This window comes from Ahaetulla prasina, chromosome 18, assembly GCF_028640845.1.
Source record: "Ahaetulla prasina isolate Xishuangbanna chromosome 18, ASM2864084v1, whole genome shotgun sequence".
NCBI classification, from domain to species: domain Eukaryota; kingdom Metazoa; phylum Chordata; class Lepidosauria; order Squamata; family Colubridae; genus Ahaetulla; species Ahaetulla prasina.
The window spans coordinates 4,602,707-4,622,311 of record NC_080556.1 but is presented as its reverse complement, the minus strand read 5'-3'; the positions used below and the strand labels follow the sequence as shown (position 1 = coordinate 4,622,311).

Genomic DNA, 19,605 nt, shown 5'->3' with positions numbered 1-19,605 from the left:
ACTCTAGATGGCTTTGCTGTCAGCTTCAAAACAGCTCAGAAAAAACATGGATGAAACAAGGTCAAATTAATATTACCAACACATCCCTATTAGACCACATTTCTATAGGAATAAAACATTTGGACGTAAAGTCTTTATACCTTCCAGGGATAGGTGACTTTGCTAAGTATTCATTGTGTCTTAGTTCCATCTGTTTTCACTCATAAATTCATATTTTCAGATTTCTATGGCAGTTTGTAAACTCATTATAATCTGAAACAGATTTTCTTCTGCAGCTTTTGCTAACATGCAGGTTGTGATGTATGTCCTAATGAGTGCCATTTTCTGTACACAAACTCTCTTGGATTTCAGCGCTTTGTTGGCATCTTTCTTTTATCAATCCCATGATTGGATCTGATAATCCAATAATGGATTAAATATGCCACAATATTTAGGGATGTGCAGACATTAAGATAACGGCATTCCAATTTATCTATACATCGGAAGCAGGGTGATCAAAGCTACATCATAGGCAGGGGGTATATAGTAAAAATATTTTCCCCAAAACATACCCTTGGAACCTTTCAAAAAAGACCTTCTGAGCAATTCTGCTACAAAACTGAGGCTTTAGCTCTTTCCATTCACAAGAACTGTGTTAGTCTAAGGTCCATCTATCCCCTCCTGCCCCCCCACAAACATATTCGGGCAAAATATTATGCTGAATTCATCACTATTGTTTAAATTGCAGGACAGAAAGATTCCTTGCAACTCAGTTTCAGGCAAAGTAACCAAGATACATAGTGGGGCAAACAGCCCTGCCAAAACCTCCTTGCTATTTACACACAATCTAAAGTGTGTTAAAGACCCCTCTGCTTTCTACCTTCACTTCCAGTAAAATAAAAGGCAAGGGGCTGTGAACTTTAGAAGCAAAGCAGATCCTGATCATAGCTGAAAAACATCAGGTGCGACTGAACTGTAACCCAAGAGGCACCGTTTTTATGGTAATCCATTTTGTTGGCAGGCAAGTATCTTTCTCTAAAGCCTTGCCAGGTTAAAGAAAATATTCCCATGAGAATTATACTACAATAATGGAGTTTACCTCCTTACTCTAGATTGTGTGAAGTTGTTCGCTGATTTACTTAACTGAAATAAGAGGGCTTGCTTTTAACCAATCGCAGAAGACATTGTAGAAAATTAGCACCCACCCCTGTCCTAGAAGAATGAAATATTCTGAGAAATATTAAAAAAGCAGAATATTATATTTCCCCTAAAAGAGAAATGGAAATCTTAAAGGAGACAGAAACTCAGGGCCTCAGCTTCCTGCCCCCAGCAGATATTTGGTGCCAATTGAGAAGGACTGGGCCAGTTTATCTACAAAACAAGAGACCTTCAGCTCCAGGGTGATGGGATTAAGACATGACCCTCCAGGACATAATAGGATTATCTAGCAGCAGGGCTCACTGCATTGCAAAATCACCTGAGGGACATTGCATCAGCCCAAGGTTCAACCAAACTTGAATCAGACAAACATGACTCCATATGGCCCCATGGGAGTCTGTCTACAGCCAATCGACTACATGCTTTTGCCACAGGAACAGGAAGCTCAAAGGCAAGGGCCAAGAGAGGGTATAAATAACTCTCTACTCCATGTGGTCTGCTACCCAGAATCACATGTGCTTGGTGGTTCTGCTTCACCATTAAACCATCTTTCCAATCAGCCTCCATGTTTCCAGTGTCTTTCTCCCCATTTGGGGATTGGATTAGAAGACCTCCAAGGTCCCTTCCAACCCTATGATTCTATGTTCTGTGTTCTAAAAACTGTTTCCTTGCTATTGCCAGAGGAGGTGGTAGCTCCACAACGACCATTATTTTTTGGAAAAGAGCCTACAAAATAACATTTATTGTTATTGCTCACTGGATCTCCATAACAACAGACAATATTTCTTACTCTCAAAAATTATATTAAAACATATCTGGAGTAAATGTTACGGCAAAACCAGGACTTTGTATAAACCTCTAGGGTAGATGAGCATTATAACAATGGCTTCACATTACACCACAAAAAAGACTAACTTAACTGACAATAATGTTAATTCATCCTTTAACTCGGCTGAAGTACCATAATTGAATCTGATCCCCATTTCATCCTCGAGAAGAGAAGAATAGGGAAAGCCTGAAGGAATTTAGAAGCATCAGGGAGAGAGGAGAGGAGGCATGTGGGAATCTGGTATCTAGGTGTACTTTACAGATCAGGTGTCATTAAACTGAAGTACTCTGATCCTTTTGGCTGATCTCAAAATGCCAAGTAGTGCTGGATCTGATCAGTCCTTGAATGGGGGGAGCATCAGATAACCACAGGACTTGCAAGCCAGGCAATAAGTCAAAAGACTTCTTGGAAGAGGGCAGCAGCAAACCATGAGGACAGCAAACTACAAAGTTTGCAGGAGTTGACCTTGGACTCAAAGGAGTATTTCTCCCCCAACCCACATGCCCTCCTTTTTGTAGAAAGGATCAAGGTTTCTCGATAGAGGAAATTCTTCACCAAATAACCCGAATGTTGGAGCAACTGTGATATGGTTTAACAATATTTTATCGGCACCTGTTAGTATCCCAAATCTTCAAGCCAGGCATCTAAAAGGAATCCAGCTAGCAGGGTTAACAAAATTCTGCTGCTGGCAGGGCGGGTTTCTTGCGCAATAAAGGCATCCCTTGAAATATAGCCACAATTATAGGCCTGCCAGACGTAATCTGCTATTACTCCCATGACTTCACCCATCCTGGAATCTATTGGGGATGTTGTGTTATAGAAGTCTTTCTGTGCTCTAATTGCTCCCTACTCTAGCCCCTGGTTTACCCCCACCCTTACAAATTGACACTTGGGGGGCAAATTGATCCCTGCGGAAGGCTGCCCACCTGGACCTGAACAGAAGCAGTAATGCAAATCTAAAGGTCTCCTCAGAAAATTCTCACCGAATCAAAAGAAAACTCAGCTGACAGCTCCTGTGCAGCATTTCGTGCGATTACTGCTTGCTGCTATCCAAAGGTGAGAATTCTGTGCGCAGTCAGAGGCATTCTGTCATGTAGAAAGCTTGAAATTGTTGCTGGGCGGCCACCTGTGGCTTTTCCATCTCTGTCAGAGACTTAAGCCTTATTATGTTGTTAAATTAAGCCTTGACTCTTGGTCAGAAACCAAATTTTGCATCTCCCTTTAGGGTGCCTTTGCAATAGCCTCTTATTTATAATGTCTATCATAGTTTTGACTCAAATGAGGCTTTATTTATTTATTTATTTATTTAATCACATTTTTATACCGCCCTATCTCCCAAGGGACTCAAGGGCCTGCTATGGACTCAGTAACAGATTTGACCATGGCTGTTGTCTCCAAAAAACTTCTAGGAATTGGACTTGGGCAATTAGGATTCCCAGAATTTCTCAATTTGTATCATATAGTCAGGAAAGCAGGCTTGAATATTAGCCAGAGAAGTTAAGAGGCTTTAATAGCAGTAACCACCAGTTACTGATAGGATTTATGTAGATTACGACTTTCGATGCTCACAGAGAATATTTTTCTTATATTCCATATTACTTCCTATGGGATGGAGTAAAACGTTCAAAACTCAGCTTTTCACTTCTGGCAAGCATTAGTTTTAATTCCTGGAATTCATAAAAACAGCAGTAATAGGAACCATTTACAAAAACATTAGCTTCACCCAGGATTTTTTTTAATGTTCCAAAACAATAATACAAAAGCATTACCCACGAAAAGGGAAAAAAAGAAGAAATTGATATTCTTCTGCCCTTCTTTAACCACTTTCTGTTTTGCAGCTGTGGGTATGTGTCTTTTTAAAGACTATAAATCAATATAAAAAACATCATTTGAACATGTATAGCAGCCTAACCTGGCAGGAAATCAACATTTACGCTGATTCCTTCTATTTAAGGGAACTGGCTAAGTTTCACTGCTGAAGGAATTCCTTTGACCACAGGTAGAAAAGGGCCACATGGGTTCTCACCATTCTTGCAATCAGATTCTACTTCAGAGCAAGTATTTCTTTTGTTTGCCAAAAATCTTGGGTTCAGTTTCCTGCAAAGATGAGAAAAAATTCTGCACGGAACCCCGGAGAGCAATTGCTAATTAGGGTAGAAGGAGACAGATTGATTCAATAAAAGGTAATTTCTTATATTTCTGATTCGTCTTTTTGGGGGAAAACCATCTCTCTGAATAAATCAGAGACAGAGAACTGGGAGGAAATAACAGTGCAATCAAATCAGCATCATCGAGGCCTCATCCCACCGGCTTTGCTTCCAAAATCTCCCTAACAGTCAGAAAGTAAAATTCCATGCTCTGTTACTCATCTCTTGTCCAGCAGTTTTGGAGATAATGTTTCAAAAGTAAGTCAATCAAGTATTTTTTAAAGAAATATGCTGTTTACCAGAAATTTTGAAAATCCAGATTGCCACCAAGGCTTTGTTCATACACTTCCCCAGTTGAAGACAATAGTGGCATTTGATGTGCACAACATACTAAACATGGTTAAGTGTTTTTGTGGTTAGGGTCAGTTGCACAATCTTATGAGTCTTTTGCTTTATCTTATGAGTCAACCTGCTGTGTAAAGCCAGAAAATGAATTTAATTCAGTTGCCAAGATGCTTTGTGTGAGAACAACCCATGTGGTCCAGTTTTACTCAAGCTGGTGGTTTCCAAATGTGCTGGGTATCAAGTCCCATAATTCCCAGCCACTTGTTGGAAATTACTAGATAGATAGATAGATAGATTATAGACTGTATTAATATTCTTCTTCTCTTCCTTACTAGTATCTATCTCTTCCCACTTATAACCATGTTGCATGTATCTTTCAATATTGTTTTTATTTGTTTCCGAGTATGATTTGATAGCTTATTAGTAACCTTGACTATCACTAAGTGTTGTATCTTTTTATTCTCGATGTATTTTATTATCCTTATATACACTGAGAGCATATACACCTAAGACAAATTCCTTGTGTGTCCAATCACACTTGGCCAATAAAGAATTCTATTCTATTCTATTCTATTCTATTCTATTCTATTCTATTCTATTCTATTCTATTCTATTCTATTCTATTCTATTCTATTCTGAAAACTCTGCATCAGCAGATTTGGGGAGGCTTTGCCAATGCTTTAAGCCACAGAATCTTTACCTCCTCCATTCCGAAACCACATGGGGCATCTCTGTCCTTTTAAAGAGCATATTTGTTCCCTTTTAAATTACTCTCCACCTTGTAAGCCTGCCCATTATCACAGCCTACTGGAGAGCCAAAAAAACGAAGGGGTTCCCAAACCACCCACAAGACCAATTATTTTTTGGTGGCTGTGTTAGAAGTTATTGTTAGAAATATTGTTTTTAACAGTTGCCTGGGCTTTCCAAACCACTGCGTTTTATAAAAAAATAAGATCAAAATAGATCCCTGGGATGCAAAAAAAAGGCCACGCATGGTTCGGTTGGTAGAAGAATTCCAGTGCCAATTGTAAAGGCCTTGAGATGGAGTACAGCCAGGTTTTTTTTTTTCCTCTGATCCCAAAGCTGCTGAGGAATTGAGGGGACCACCACCAGGATACCATTTTAACCCTGAAATTAGCAAGTTTCATCTTGAGAATAAATAACTCTTAGCTGTGTGACTCCAAGTTCAAGATGTTGAATCAAAGAGGCAGATGGCTGCACAAGGCCAATAAGCTGAGGACGGGTAAGTGCCCCAAACCAACAGTGTAACTGAAGCTGGAATATCTCTCAGAATTCCAGTCAAAGCTTAGCCTCTTTTAGACATATTTTAAAGAATATTCTTCCTTATGGCTACTTAAGAATTCTTAACAACATTACGTAACAATTCATGAGGGAAAGGCACAGGTGGCACATTTTTAATTTTTATCCACCTCTGGTGTCAGCACTTAACCAACCTGATCTTAGAAGACTAAGCAGGGTTGGCTCATACTTGGAAGGAAAATATCAGGAAATTCCAGGCTCATAGACTAGACTGGAATGTTGGAAAAATATCTTGTGGTTTCTAATCATCTAAGCCCAGACATTTCTAGATTTTGAAGAGGAAGGTTTAAGGATAGGCTCACAAATTGCTCCATAACGAGGAATAATTTTGGTTTTGATTCAGATTTGGATCTCATGCCTTTTGCAATTGGTCTCAGGCTACAGTGGTAGTATGATGTTGGAAGGAAGAGCTCAGAAGCCTGACCAGTTCTGTGGCTGGTCAGGAAGACAAACTCAATGGAGTAACCAGCTGCCTTTTCCCCAGCAATTAAGTCTCCTTTTTTTTTTTTTGTCTCAGGCAAGATGACTTGAGTTCAAAGTACTGGTCCTGTACAACAACTTTGCTTGAACTTTTGCAGATCGTATCTTTTACACCCGCCCACGATGAAATCACCAGGGTGGTGAGAAAGGAAATAGACTTGACTCAGAAATATTAAAGTAACTAACTGCCGTGAAGATGAAGGATAAGTCCATAACCACAATGCTTTTGGCTTTCTCCCTGTTCTTCCAGTCCCCTGTATACACTTTGCTGATGACTCTTCCTCTTTGCTCAGCTTTAAGAGAGGCCATACATCCTTCAAGTTTGAGCCAAAGTTTCCACGCCATCATCCTTTATGATTTCTCAGTGATATCCTTATTTGTTTCCTGGAATTTGATGAATTGTTAGTTCCTATAAAAGCTATTTTTAATGAGAAGCAAAGAAGTGCCTCGCTTCCTGGAAGGGAAGAAAAAGATTATGGAAGGCTTACTAAGCCATTGGAAAAGAGATCAATCAGTGCCCTTTGTTAGGGAATCCCTCACATGCAAGAGATAATTGATTATCATGGACTGGAGTCCAACAACCAAAGAAAAGTACTGAATCCACAGCTCCCTTACCCTAAGGCTGGTAGGCCTCAATTTGCAGGGAAGACTAAATAAATCTTGCATCTCATACAACCGCACTCTTCCTATTTATTCACACCAATTGTTTGTACCCCACATTGGGCCAAAGAAATTAATGCAAGACTGTCAGTACAATTTAACTTGCATTCTAAAAGACCCAGAGGAAAAGTATCAAGAGAGAGGATGAAAAATGTAAATGCAGGCACATGGTTACCATTATCTGAAAGACAACTGACATAAATAGAAATACTTAATGGAGAGGAGTCAAATCTTGGCAGAGCTGGTGATGATCGTGTTAATTCCCTTATCCTTTACTGCCAGCTACCATATGCTTTAAAGCAATCAACCTCAACCAGCGGTACATGTACCCCAGGGGGATCTCAGAAACAATCTGAGGTTTGGGGTAAGGTGGTAAAACTTTAAGCTTATGCATTATATGGCATAAATGGTGGCAGAAGGTTTAGAAACAGCTGGTGGCTTTCCTGGTATCTTTGGACAGGAAATAGGAAAATCATTCCAACAAGAACATTCTTTTGCTGGTGTTCTCATCAAAATTCAGTTCCCGCTGAAATGTTGCCCAGCAAAATTAGGATTAGGTTTTAAGGGGACACGAGTGGTCCAAGTCTGTTGTGCTGTTGATATGCCCCCATTAGAGGAACAAAATTTCAAGATTTGTTGCAGTTTACCAAAAAAGCAATAGTCCAAGTTAGATCACTGTTACACTGTAGCATTTTTCTAAGTAAACAGAACCCTCTTAGAATTTTATTTATTTATTTGTCATATATAAGATAACAGGTAAAAGTATAAACATAATTTGGATACATGAAAAGAGTAAGTAAAAAGGAATATTAGGACAGGGATGGTAGGCATTTAGGTGCACTTATGCACGCCTCTTACAGACCTCTTAGGAATGGGGTGAGGTCAACAGTAGACAGTTTAAGCTTAAAGTTTTGGGGGTTTGGAGAAGAAACTAGAGTCAGGTAGTGCATTCCAGGCATTGACCACTCTGTTATTTAAGTCATATTTTCTGCAATTGAATTTGGACCGGTTTACCCTGAGTTTTTATCTATTATTTGCTCGTGTATTGTTGTGGTTGACGTTGAAGTAGTCCTTAACAGGTAGGAAAGTGTGGTAGATAATTTTATGAACTATGCTTAGGTCAGACTGAAGTCGGCGTAGTTCTAAGTTGTCTAAGGCCAAAATTTAGAGTCTGGTGGCGTAAGGTATTTTATTGCGAGCAGAGGAGGGGAAAATTCTTCTTGTGAAATATAATTATTACAAATTATATAAATGTTTAAGATGAGAAAATTTCTAGATAAAAACAATCTCACTTTAACCATTTAAAAAACCCTATTAGAGTGTAAGAATTGTCTATTGTTGAAGTGCTTGGTAAACTATGTAGGTTTGGGTAATGTATATATATTTTATATTGGCCTGAGTCATCTAATCTGCTCTGCCTTTGTCTATTTAACTATTCCTATCGTATTTCTTCAGTAAGATGAAGAGACCTCCCTGTCTCTTCTTTTAATTATTGATTCTTCTAAGGCTTGTCTCCCTAAGACACTATTTTTGGATTGACAACAGCCTTAAATACATGCTTGGAAAAAACTCCATACATTCATAAAAACGGGACTTTCTGCTATTTTCATAGTGGGTTGTTTGATGGAAGATTTAGTGAGATCTAAGCACCAAAGCTGCAAATTGCTGTTCTAGTAAAAGTGAGTCCTATGCCCACCTATCAGACTGCATTAAATATATTTAAGAAATGTCATGAAAAGGGAGCAGGTATTTAGAGAACTATCATGATTGTTTTTTTAAAGAGGCCACAAATCTAAATGCCTCTTGTTTCCATTAACACATTATTGAGCAATTGGAACTTCTGGACTGTTTGTAAATTTCCAGCCAGGAGTTGGCAAACTGAACCCATCTGTTTATTTTGTTGAGAGGCTGTTTTGTACATCAGGTGCTTGTTAGGGGGGAAAAAAATGGGGGGGAGGGATACACTACAAAAGCGATCAGCAAAATGTAAGAATATCTACATTTCAGTTTCTCTACAACAGTTCTGCAACCAATTTAAAAGATTATAGCAATGCCTGATGGCTGGGGAATTCTAGGAGTTCAAGTCCACACATCTTAAAGTTGCCAAGATTGAGAAACGCTGGGTTAAAGTCAAGACAACTACATTCCAAATCTCCAAATATATTACAAGAGGGAATAGAAGAATTTCTATACATTGCCCAAATTTCCCAGCTTTGCAGGGAAAAAGAATTACATTGTTCCAAACTTAAGTGTTTATAAAACTATTAAGAGAATTGGGCCATATATAATTGCAGCAGACAGAAAGACTTGTGTGATATTTTCTTGGAAGCTATCAAGTGTATTAAGCTGAGGATGGGCTCATCCTTGTGTGGCAAAAGCCAGCCATCTTTGGCTAATCTTAAAAACTCAAGGTCAGATCTGGGTAGTGCTTGGTTGGGAGGAAAGCAACAGGAATGTTCAAGTAGATAAGAAAGAAAAACGTCTCAGAAGGCAACAGTGATAACATGAATACAATTTTGTGTAGATGTCCATGTACTCACCAGGAGTCAAGGGAACTTCACCTTACAGCTGCAGCCCAGCTCAGACTCACTGGCCTTCTGCTTACAAATTCCTTGTGTGGGGGCTCCCCCTACTGCTCCCAGCAGTTAAACCATGGCCAATATTAAATACACACACAATCCATGAACTTTTCATATGTAAATGTGAGTGGGTTGATGTATTTCTGCATTTAACATATATTCAAAGAAATTCAAAAAGATCTGATTAAAAATATTAAGAAAATGAAAATAATTATTTGCCCAACAAAATTTTTTACTGTATACAGTATGCTTATAAAAAGGGACGCAGTGGCTCAGTGGTTAAGACCTTGAGCTTGTCGATCAAAAGGTCAGCAGTTCAGCGGTTCGAATCCCTTGCGCCGTGTTATAGGGTGACCTCCCATTACTTGTCCCAGCTTCTACCAACCTAGCAGTTCGGAAGCATGTAAAAAATGCAAGTAGAAAAATAGGGACCACCTTTGGTGGGAAGGGAATAGCGTTCCATGCGCCTTTGGCGTGGAATCATGCCAGCCACATGACCATGGAGACGTCTTCGGACAGCACTGGTTCTTCGGCTTTGAAACAGATGAGCACCGCCCCCTAGAGTCAGGAACGACTAGCACATATGTGCGAGGGGAACCTTTATCTTTTATGCTTATAAAAGCTAACCAAAGAATAACATTTATCCTCTTTGTCTATGCAACTTTATCATACCATCCATAAACAATGCCACTTTTATCTAGATAGAATTGATAAATACTTACAGAATTCAGTATATAAATGATGTGTGAATAAAGAAGGAATAGAGACGTTTTGATCTTGGGAAACTGCATCCATACTAAAATAAAGGAATTTTATGAAATCATCCCTTTGGCCTGGCTGTGGACTCTTTCCACCTTGATGAACTGCTGCCTTGATTCTTTCAATATGCTCACATGGACTTACCTTTGAAGGTCCCTTGGACGAAGGGGAGAATCTGTCGTGTTTTGTTCCAGCCAGTCAACCCACCATCCAGAGCGTGCATCCGTTGACCACAAATACAGTGGTAGCCTCCTCAGAAGTGGCGGAGCCCAAAAGCTCAGCTTTTGGGAATCAAGATCAGAAGCTGACATCTTTAGGCACAAAAATAGTTTAGATGCATCAACTCCAGCCAGTCCTAACTGGTACTCCAGAGCTTTGACTCAGGCAGCTGCTGCCTGGGATAAATACTCCTATTGATGATTAGGGATGCTTTGGCCAAAAAAAAAAAACGGGAGTTGTATGATGTAACTTTCCAGCCTGAGAATGACATTCCCCTTATCTTATCACGCTTCACTTTTTCCTGCTATTGTTAAAATGCCCATTTAGCTATTTCACACATTTAAAAAAACAAAACAAAACCCAAGCCATCCCAATACAATGTCATCCCCTTCAACTCAAATCACTGCATTTTATTTATTTGTTCGATTTCTACAGCCACCCATCTCAATCAATGATCCTGGGTCCAATTCAGAACAGGTTAAGGCCATTACACTTTGCAGGGGGCCACCGCTTGCAAATTTTATATTTCTCATGCTAATCCCCCTCAGCTAAACCATAATAAACATCCCTCAATCAACTCATTTAATACAGGGACAGGCCTCAAAGCAAGCCCCATTAAGACTGGCTCATTGTCTCAGTGTAAACCTGTGTGTAGCAACACAGCATTTGTAATTCTGTCAAGAGCACTTCCTGGTGTAAAAGAAAAGGCAGAAACCCACTAAGTAAAATAAATAAACTAGCCAATTAACCAAATAGGCAGGTTTCCTTAGCAGCCTTAGCCATTCTCAGCCCTTCTGCAAATGTATTCCGATCTAAATTGGAAAGCCTAAACCTTTTTTGAGGTGTTTTTTTTTTATATTTGCATTTATATCCCGCCCTTCTCCGAAGACTCAGGGCAGCTTACACTATGTTAGCAATAGTCTTCATCCTATTTGTATATTTATATACAAAGTCAACTTATTGCCCTCAACAATCTGGGTCCTCATTTTACCTACCTTATAAAGGATGGAAGGCTGAATCAACCTTGGGCCTGGTGGGACTTGAACCTGCAGTAATTGCAAGCAGCTGCTGTTAATAACAGACTGTCATAACAGTCTGAGCCACCAGAGGCCCACTCAGGCTTGTGAAAACTGATTGAGGGTGCTCTCACAAAATGGCTGACATGGGGGCTTGCCCAGATTTACACTGAAAACATCCAAAAACCCGTAAGGGGGGGCTAAAAAAAATAAGCCTTTTCCACATCTCTTGGCTACCCCTAGGTGGGTTGGCAGCCCTCAGGGACCACACGGCTGCTGTCACCGGCCCAGCCAAACTAAAAAAAACAAACATATTTTCCTGAGGCAAAATGGGGCAAATTGTGATTTTCCTTTGCAACTTCCAATTTTTGCTGTTCTACTTTTGCAAGAGGCACTTTTGTGGGGCCTTTTACGGAGTTAATTCAGGCCTTTCTTACCTATCTGTACTAATACCTATCTTATTTTAAATTCAAACAATCCAGGTTAACCTGGATTTAACCTGGATAAACTCGGCAGGGGATCAATTTTAGCCTGGAAACACACTGCTTTGCAAATGAAAAATTAAAATAAATCAGCTTAGCAACCTGGTTTGAAACAACCAGGATTTGAGGCCTAGCGCTCCTCCCTGCCAGCCTTCCCATGAGGGCTCCGACGACAGGGTTGCTCCACAAGCCACAATTAAGCAAATCCTGGCTTAATGTGAGGCACGCAACTGCTTTTTTCTTTTTCCCCCCTTCACGGAAAACTCATTCGTCCCAACATCAGGGTTGCCGGACGGCCCAAATTTTAATGGCCTTAAAAACAACACACATCTCACACACAAAATAATAATAATAAAAAATTTCCCCTCAGAAACGCTCCTCAAAACTCCCGACGCTGAATTTGCCCGCCAGAGCGCGCGCTCGGGGCCACAGGCGGCCGACTGCGCGTGCGCGGGGGCCAAGGCGGAGGCGCTCCAAGCGCGCGAACCGAGGTTGGAAATGGTAGAAAAATGCCAGCGACAGAACCGGTAGGTGGCGCTGGTTGCCGGGCAGCCCGGAGCCTCGCGCAAGCGCACGAGAGAAAGCGACGCCTTCCGGATGCCTCCGCTTGCCAAGAGCGTTTCTTGCTTTTCTGCAGATGGTGCAATTCCCGGGAAGTGGGGTGTCCTGTTTTCGAGGTTGGGGTAGAAGATCCGGAGCTGGGCCGGTCCCATAAAGGGGTAGAAGGGGGCGTGGGAGGAGGGAGAGAGGCGGCTTTTGCATCAGAGTACCAAAAGTTCATCAGAGAATAGAATAGAATTTTATTGGCCAAGTGTGATTGGACACACAAGGAATTTGTCTTGGTGCATATGCTCTCAGTGTACATAAAAGAAAAGATACGTTCATCAAGGTACAACATTTACAACACAATTGATGATCAATATATCAATATAAATCATAAGGATTGCCAGCAACAAGTTGTAGTCATACAGTCATAAGTGGAAAGAGATGGGTGATGGGAACGATGAGAAGATTAATAGTAGTGCAGATTTAGTAAATAGTTTGACAGTGTTGAGGGAATTATTTGTTTAGCAGAGTGATGGCCAATATATATAGCACAGACTAGACCAGAGGTTCCCAATCTTTTTCGCCCGCGGCTCCCCCGGAAATCCGACCTGCAACTGCGCATGCGCATCAGACCCCCCAGAAATGGCGCATCAGCGCCAGACCCAGCGGGCGCAGATATTCCGCGGCGCCCCCATGACGATAGCGCGGCTCCCTGGGGAGCCGCGGCTCACACTTTGGGAATCACTGGACTAGACTGAGCACAACCAACCCCCCACCAACACAGGACACACCCACAGCCAATCAGAGCACAGAAAAAACCCCATCCAATCAGAGCACAGCCAAGCTCCCACCCAATCAGTTCAAACCCCCACAAGCAGTTAAAAGGAAGAAACAGCTGCGATCACACATTGCTCCCAGAAGCACGAAGCTGAAGCCTGAAGATGACGAATGAGACTTCGTCGAAACGTCGCCAAGACATTTCCAATTTTACACGGGAGAAAACCCGAACAACCAAAGACCTATATATATTGCCCAAATATTAAGGCATGTTGGAGGTTGCAAAGCATGAAACCCACTCCCCCCCCCCTGTTTTTTCTCAAAGGGGGAGAAGAGATGGAAAATGTGAGGGTTGGGGTGAGAAATGAGAAACTGGATTTAGTGCTGGGGATGCAAAACAAGGGGAAACTCCCTGCCATGCCATTTTGAAGTTTAGCATTCCTGGATGTTTTGATATCTGGCCCCAAAACTCTACAAGCTCTTCAAAGTAGCCCAAAATATGTTCCCCCACCCACCCACCCCCAAAAAAAAATATCCTTGCAACTGATCTCCAAAGCTAACCTGATTGGGTGAGAAAACCTGCCCACCCCAACATTCCCAATGGAGTTTCCTGCACCAAGCTGCCTCCTTCGGCAGAGGCGCTGAAGTCACCCTCACTATTTAAAATCGGGATAGGAAAAGAGGAGAGGATATAACACATACAGATTAACAGAGTTGGGAGGGACCTTGCAGGTCATCTAGTCCAACCCCTGACACCCAAGCAGACTCTACACCATTTCTGACAGATAGCAGTCCAGTCTCTTCTTGAAAGCTTCCAGTGATGAAGCTCCCACAACATCCAAAGGTCAGCTGTTCCATTGATTGATTGCTGTCAGAAAACTCGTTTCCAGGTTGAATCTCTCCTTGATCACTTTCCATCCACTATTCCTTGTGTGACCCCCCCTCCTCTCTGTGGCAGCCCCTCAAATATTGGCAGACTGATATCCTATCACCCCTTTGTCCTTCTCTTCACTATACTAGCCATGCCCAGTTCCTGCAATCATTCATTGTCTGCTTTAGCCTCCAGTCCCCTAATTATCTTGGTTGCCCTTTTCTGTACTCTAGAAAGAGTATGATGCTTTAATGCAGGGGTGTCCAAACTTGGCCCTTTGGAGAGTGGTGGACTTCAACTCCCAGAATTCCCCAGCCAGCATGAGCTATAAATTTAAGCAAGTTGCTAGCTGGAGAATTCTGGGAGTTGAAGTCCACCACTCTTCAAGGTCCCAAGTTTGGGCATCCCTGCCTTAATGGATCAGCTGGAAATTTCCATTTCATGTTGAAGATGGCACCTTAAATAAGTTGCATAAATAGAATAATTGTGTCTGATTAGAGCCACAGAGGGTGAATTCCTATGGCACAAATTGGAGATAGAGGTTGGCAATGCCCAATTGCCAACATTTTTTTCAGGCTTTAATTAAAAAAAAAAAGGACCAACTGGAAGCAGAAAACAGATCAATTTTAGGAAGCACCGAAGCACTCTTTTTCTTGCATTATTACGATGTCACTACTGAGGTTATTTTTTGCCCGTTCCTGTCTGGGGGAGATATACCGCAGTTATTTTCTCTCAATCCCAGGACATTTGAGAAAAGTAATTTGATACTCGGTATCTCCCGATGGCATAAAAGAATTAAGAATTGACCTGCACCAGGCAAGCCATTTCTGTATTTCCTCTGTATCTTTTTTAAACAGAACGGCAGAATTTTCTTATTATTGTTTATAAAAAATTATCAGCATGGTGGGATTCACTAAAAGGTGGATCCACAAAAAATGGAGGTGATTAATTAAAGGAAATAGGAACCTATGGGGAACATAGGTTTCCCCTATGGGAAACATGGTGGCTCAGTGGCTAAGATGCTGAGTTTGTTGATTGAAAGGTCGTCAGTTCAGTGGTTCGAATCCCTAGTGCCACATAACGGGGGTGAGCTCCTGTGACTTGCCAACCTAGCAGTTCGAAAGCTGGCAAAAAATGCAAGTAGAAAAATAGGGATCACCTTTGGTGGGAAGGGAACAGCGTTCCATGCGCCTTTGGCATTGAGTCATGCTGGCCACATGACCATGGAAACGTCTTCGGACAGCGCTGACTCTCCGGCTTTGAAACAGAGATGAGCACTGCCCCCTAGAGTCAGGAACGATATGTGCGAGGGGAACCTTTATGGGGAACAATGATTTGAAGTGGAAATTAAACTAAAAAGACACCAGAAAACTCAATTTTGCAACAATGCTGAATCATTTCCTAATTTCCCCCTTTTCTTCCTCCTTTCAACATTTTTACTCCATCTCCTCCTTCCTCAGCAACTGACTTGTCCAAATGGCTTTCAGTGAGGAAAAAAAAAGATTTGCTAGGAAACCATTTTCAAAGTGTCTTTTCTTTTTCAAGTTAGAATTGTGTCACTTGCACAAATAAAAGTTTGTGCTCTCAGCCTGTGTTTCTAACCAACTGCCCTTTACTCACTGTTAAAAGGACGCACAATTACCTTTGCCTTTTAAATAATGTTTTTAATTAAAGACATGTCTACTCAAAGCAGCATCAAGATTTCACATTTCTGAGATAAATCTTCGGAGTTACCCAACCCTCTGGAGGGTTTTTCAAGCCGGCTTTTTTCCACATCCTTTTCAGTTCATTTTCAAATTTTTTCTATATAAAGAAAGGAAAAACAGAAAATGAAAGTCTAACTTGGGAATGATGCTCAAAACCCCAGAATTCATGACACATCGTCTGAGCTTCGGTTAGAATCTTGTATCACCTGGATATAACAAATTCCCATGATAAGGGTTGCTGTAATGGTCATGTAAAAAATGGTCATAAGTCACTTTTTTCAGTAAATGAATGATTGTTAAGTCAAGGACTATTTGTACTAAATCTGTATCTTGGGGAAAAATGCCCCAACCAAGTCAGATTTGGTCAAAAATACTCAGGTGGCAATTTTCTCATATTTATAATAGAGATGACATCCTAGAAAAGCCAAGGCAAAATTGGAGTCTCTCAAAGTATTCCACATCTATGTTTTTAACCTTCCCCAATGATGGCCCAACCTATTTATGGCTGCATCAATTATGATCATGCTGTGTTGATAGCTGGATGAAAACATGGCCTTAAGAGACAAGGGCTGGGGGTCAATCACTACGCAATTTTGCTGCACAGAGGCACATATATAGTGTCAACTGGTAAAGCATTCCTGGCCTGCTCTCAAGTTGCCATAAGCGGTGGGGGGGAGGCAACATGGCAGCAACCAGTAGCACTTTCCACGCATTCCATACCTTTCTCAAGACTGCAGCCTAGGTAACCAGAGCCAGCTGGAGAGGCATGTTTTCTACAGTCCAGGAAAGTGCTCTGTTGGAGAATGCGATTTATGACACACCCTGGGAGGAGGGGGGAAACAGGGTCATAGTTGGGATGTAAATTATGTGGGGCAGAGCTGACTCCACTTGGGTATGTGCCACATGTTGCTCCTAATAAATAACTGGATTTCTTTTGAAACTTGGCTCGAGGCTCATGAATTAATTAGGGCATCCGTGGAACCCTGACAGCGAGTCAGCTCTACCCCACGTAATTTACATGCCAACTATGACCCTGTTTCCCCGCTCCTCCCAGGGTATGTCATATCACATTCTCCAACAGAGCACTTTCGCAGGCTGTAGAGAACACGCCTCTCCGGCTGGCTCTGGTGACCTAGGCTGCAGCCTTGAGAAAGATATGCGTGCAATGTGCTTCTGGTTGCTGCCATGTTGCTCCATCAGTTTTCCCCCCTCCTGCCTATGGCAACTCGAGAACAGGCAGGAATGCTTTACGAGTTGACATTTGGTTCATGTGTGCTCATCAAGAGAGGAGAAACTTAACCATGCTGTGCAAACACAAACACTCTTCTTCACCTAGAGGCCAATGGGCAGGAAAACTCACCTGTTTCCGCCACATCCGCTTTTCCATGACTTTTCTCCGCAAAAATTTCGTACGTTTCATCAGCTTCTTGTACTTGTGCCTATTCATCTTCCTCCTCCGGATCTTCAAAATGTTTCTGCATTCTATTCTGGGCCGGTTCATCTCCCCGCTTTGCTCTGCCTCCTCTTCTTCCTCTGCCTCAGTGCCCCTAGAAGGAGCAGGGAGATCGTACTGTTGGAGTGGTCGGGGAGTGTTCCTCTCATGAACGTTTATGATGCCTCCATTTTTAGGGAGGAAATACTGAACCGTCAGCCAGCTTTCAAGAGGTGAGATGGACATCTTCCGAGGGACCAACATTTCTTCCAGTTCAGGGTCAAAGGTAAACCACTGGTTGGGCCTGGTTCCATTTTTGCTCGATGGATGTGTGCTGTAACTTGCCAGAACGGTTGCTCTAGGAGGTGGCAGGACAACAGATGGTCTCAAAGGAAAGCACCCTATGGACAAAGTGAGAACGAAATTCATAAATAGGTATTTGCGAGAATAAACTCCCGTTTATTTTATTTGTTTGCTGCTCACATGCCAAGAAGAGACTCTGCCTGGCCTGCGTTAAAACAATCATCGTTATTTAACAACCCCATCATCCCTTGCTGGGTGGAATCTTGGGCAACTGAATGGAAACTTTCATGGCCAGATGCCCTTCCTGTCGCCAATGCGGAGCTTTGTTCAGCAGATATATTCTCACTGTGCCCAGAGAGAGAACATATCCGCCTCTACCTATGATCGAACTCTCAGCCTCCTGATGGTGAGGCGAGAGCTCCACTCTTAGGCCACCCGCACCACTCTGCCTTACATTAAAACAATCAAATCATAAATATATTTGTGGAGCTGAAGTCCACAAGTCTTAAAGTTGCCAAAGTTGGAGACCTCTGATTCAGAGGATGGTTGATCTTTAATTAACGAGAGAAGGAAAGGGACCTTGCAGGTCATCTAGTCCAACCCCCTTCCCCAAGCAGGAGACCCTACCTCTGCCTCTAACCTAGGATCGAACTCACAACCTCCGCTCTTCATCCCCAGCCAAAGGAGACACGAAATGATGGGAAAGGCCCTTTTTTGAGGGGGGGGCATCCCCCATCCCTTAGCAAAGGCCGTCCTTTACCTGCACAGCGCGATGCCCTCACGAGGGGACCCGTCAGCCGAGAGACCAGCATGTCGAAGCCGGCTAAGTGAAAACGAGAAAAGAAGCAGGATCGTCAGAGAAGCGAGGAGGCCCAAACCCGGACAGGTCCCTCGAGTTAAAGGCCCTATTCGAGGCCAAAGGCGGCTTAAGGGAAAAAAAAGGCCGAGGCTTCGGAAGGGCCTAGGCCCCGTTTTGAAAGAGGCAGGAAACAGCGCGCGCGCTCTCCCACACATACACCCCGATATAAATACGCACGCACGCACACAAACCGTCTTGTATACCTCCTTACGGAGGAGCTTACCATCAATTTGAAACCGGGGAAACGATACGAGGGTGCACTTCCGGTCAGGCGCTTGGGACCGGCTGTCTTAGAGTCCCTCCCGGAAACGCGGGCTTAAAAGGAAAGGTTCCGCCTCTTGTATTCCTTTCCCCTATTCGTCTCTGCTTCCCTCTAGTGATCGAATGGCGCAGGTTGATGACGAGGGAGAGGGGGGGAAAAACCCGGTTCTATTACTAAGACAGGGGTCTCCAACCTTGGCAACTTTTAAGACTTGTGGACTTCAACTCCCAGAGTTCCCAAAGCTGGCTGAGGAACTCTGGGAGTTGAAGTCCACAAGTCTTAAAAGTTGCCAAGGTTGGAGACCCCTGTACTTTTTCGCAATAAGGATCTCCAGTGTTGTAATAATGATCGTTGCCTAATGTAAGGAAATATACTGAAATACTAGAATTAGTAGAAACTTGCTAATTGTTTCCTGCAACATAGATATGTATGATATATGATGTCTTTGTATACCTGCATGCTGCAAATATTTGTTTCCCGTTATGCCCTTAGTAGTTACAACACAAACATGCCACATTGACTAACTTCCTGGACCAGGAGTCTCCAACCTTTTGCAATTTTAAGTCTTGTGGACTTCAACTCCCAGAGTTCCTCAGGCAGCTCTTCTCATCCTTCCCATCACCCATCTCCTTCCACTTATGACTGTAATTTTGTTGCTTGTATCCTTACGATTTATATTGATATTGTTTCCTGATTGCTTATTTGTTCCCTATGACTATCATTAAGTGTTGTACCTTATGATTCTTGATGAACCTCTCTTTTATGTACACTGAGAGCGTATGCACCAAAGACAAATTCCTTGTGTGTCCAATCACACTTGGCCAATAAAGAATTCTATCCTATTCTATAATTGAGGAGGGTGGGGGAAGAGTAATT

The 19,605-nt window shown here is 42.2% G+C and overlaps 1 protein-coding gene across 2 annotated transcripts; it reads right to left on the bottom strand.

Moving 5' to 3' along the window:
* Positions 1-15,810: 15,810 nt before the first annotated feature.
* Positions 15,811-18,779, bottom strand: AURKAIP1 (aurora kinase A interacting protein 1). 2 transcript variants are annotated; one of them, XM_058161392.1, is made up of 4 exons: positions 18,691-18,779; positions 18,369-18,431; positions 17,234-17,706; positions 15,811-15,970 (listed from the first exon to the last, which is right to left on the bottom strand). In XM_058161392.1, exons 2-4 carry the CDS (start codon positions 18,418-18,420, stop codon positions 15,863-15,865), a joined length of 633 nt encoding a protein of 210 aa, XP_058017375.1. In that variant the 5' UTR covers positions 18,421-18,431; positions 18,691-18,779; the 3' UTR covers positions 15,811-15,862. The 2 variants fall into 2 exon arrangements, with proteins under 2 accessions (XP_058017375.1, XP_058017376.1); XM_058161393.1 differs by lacking the exon at positions 18,691-18,779 and adding an exon at positions 18,653-18,674.
* Positions 18,780-19,605: the final 826 nt, after the last annotated feature.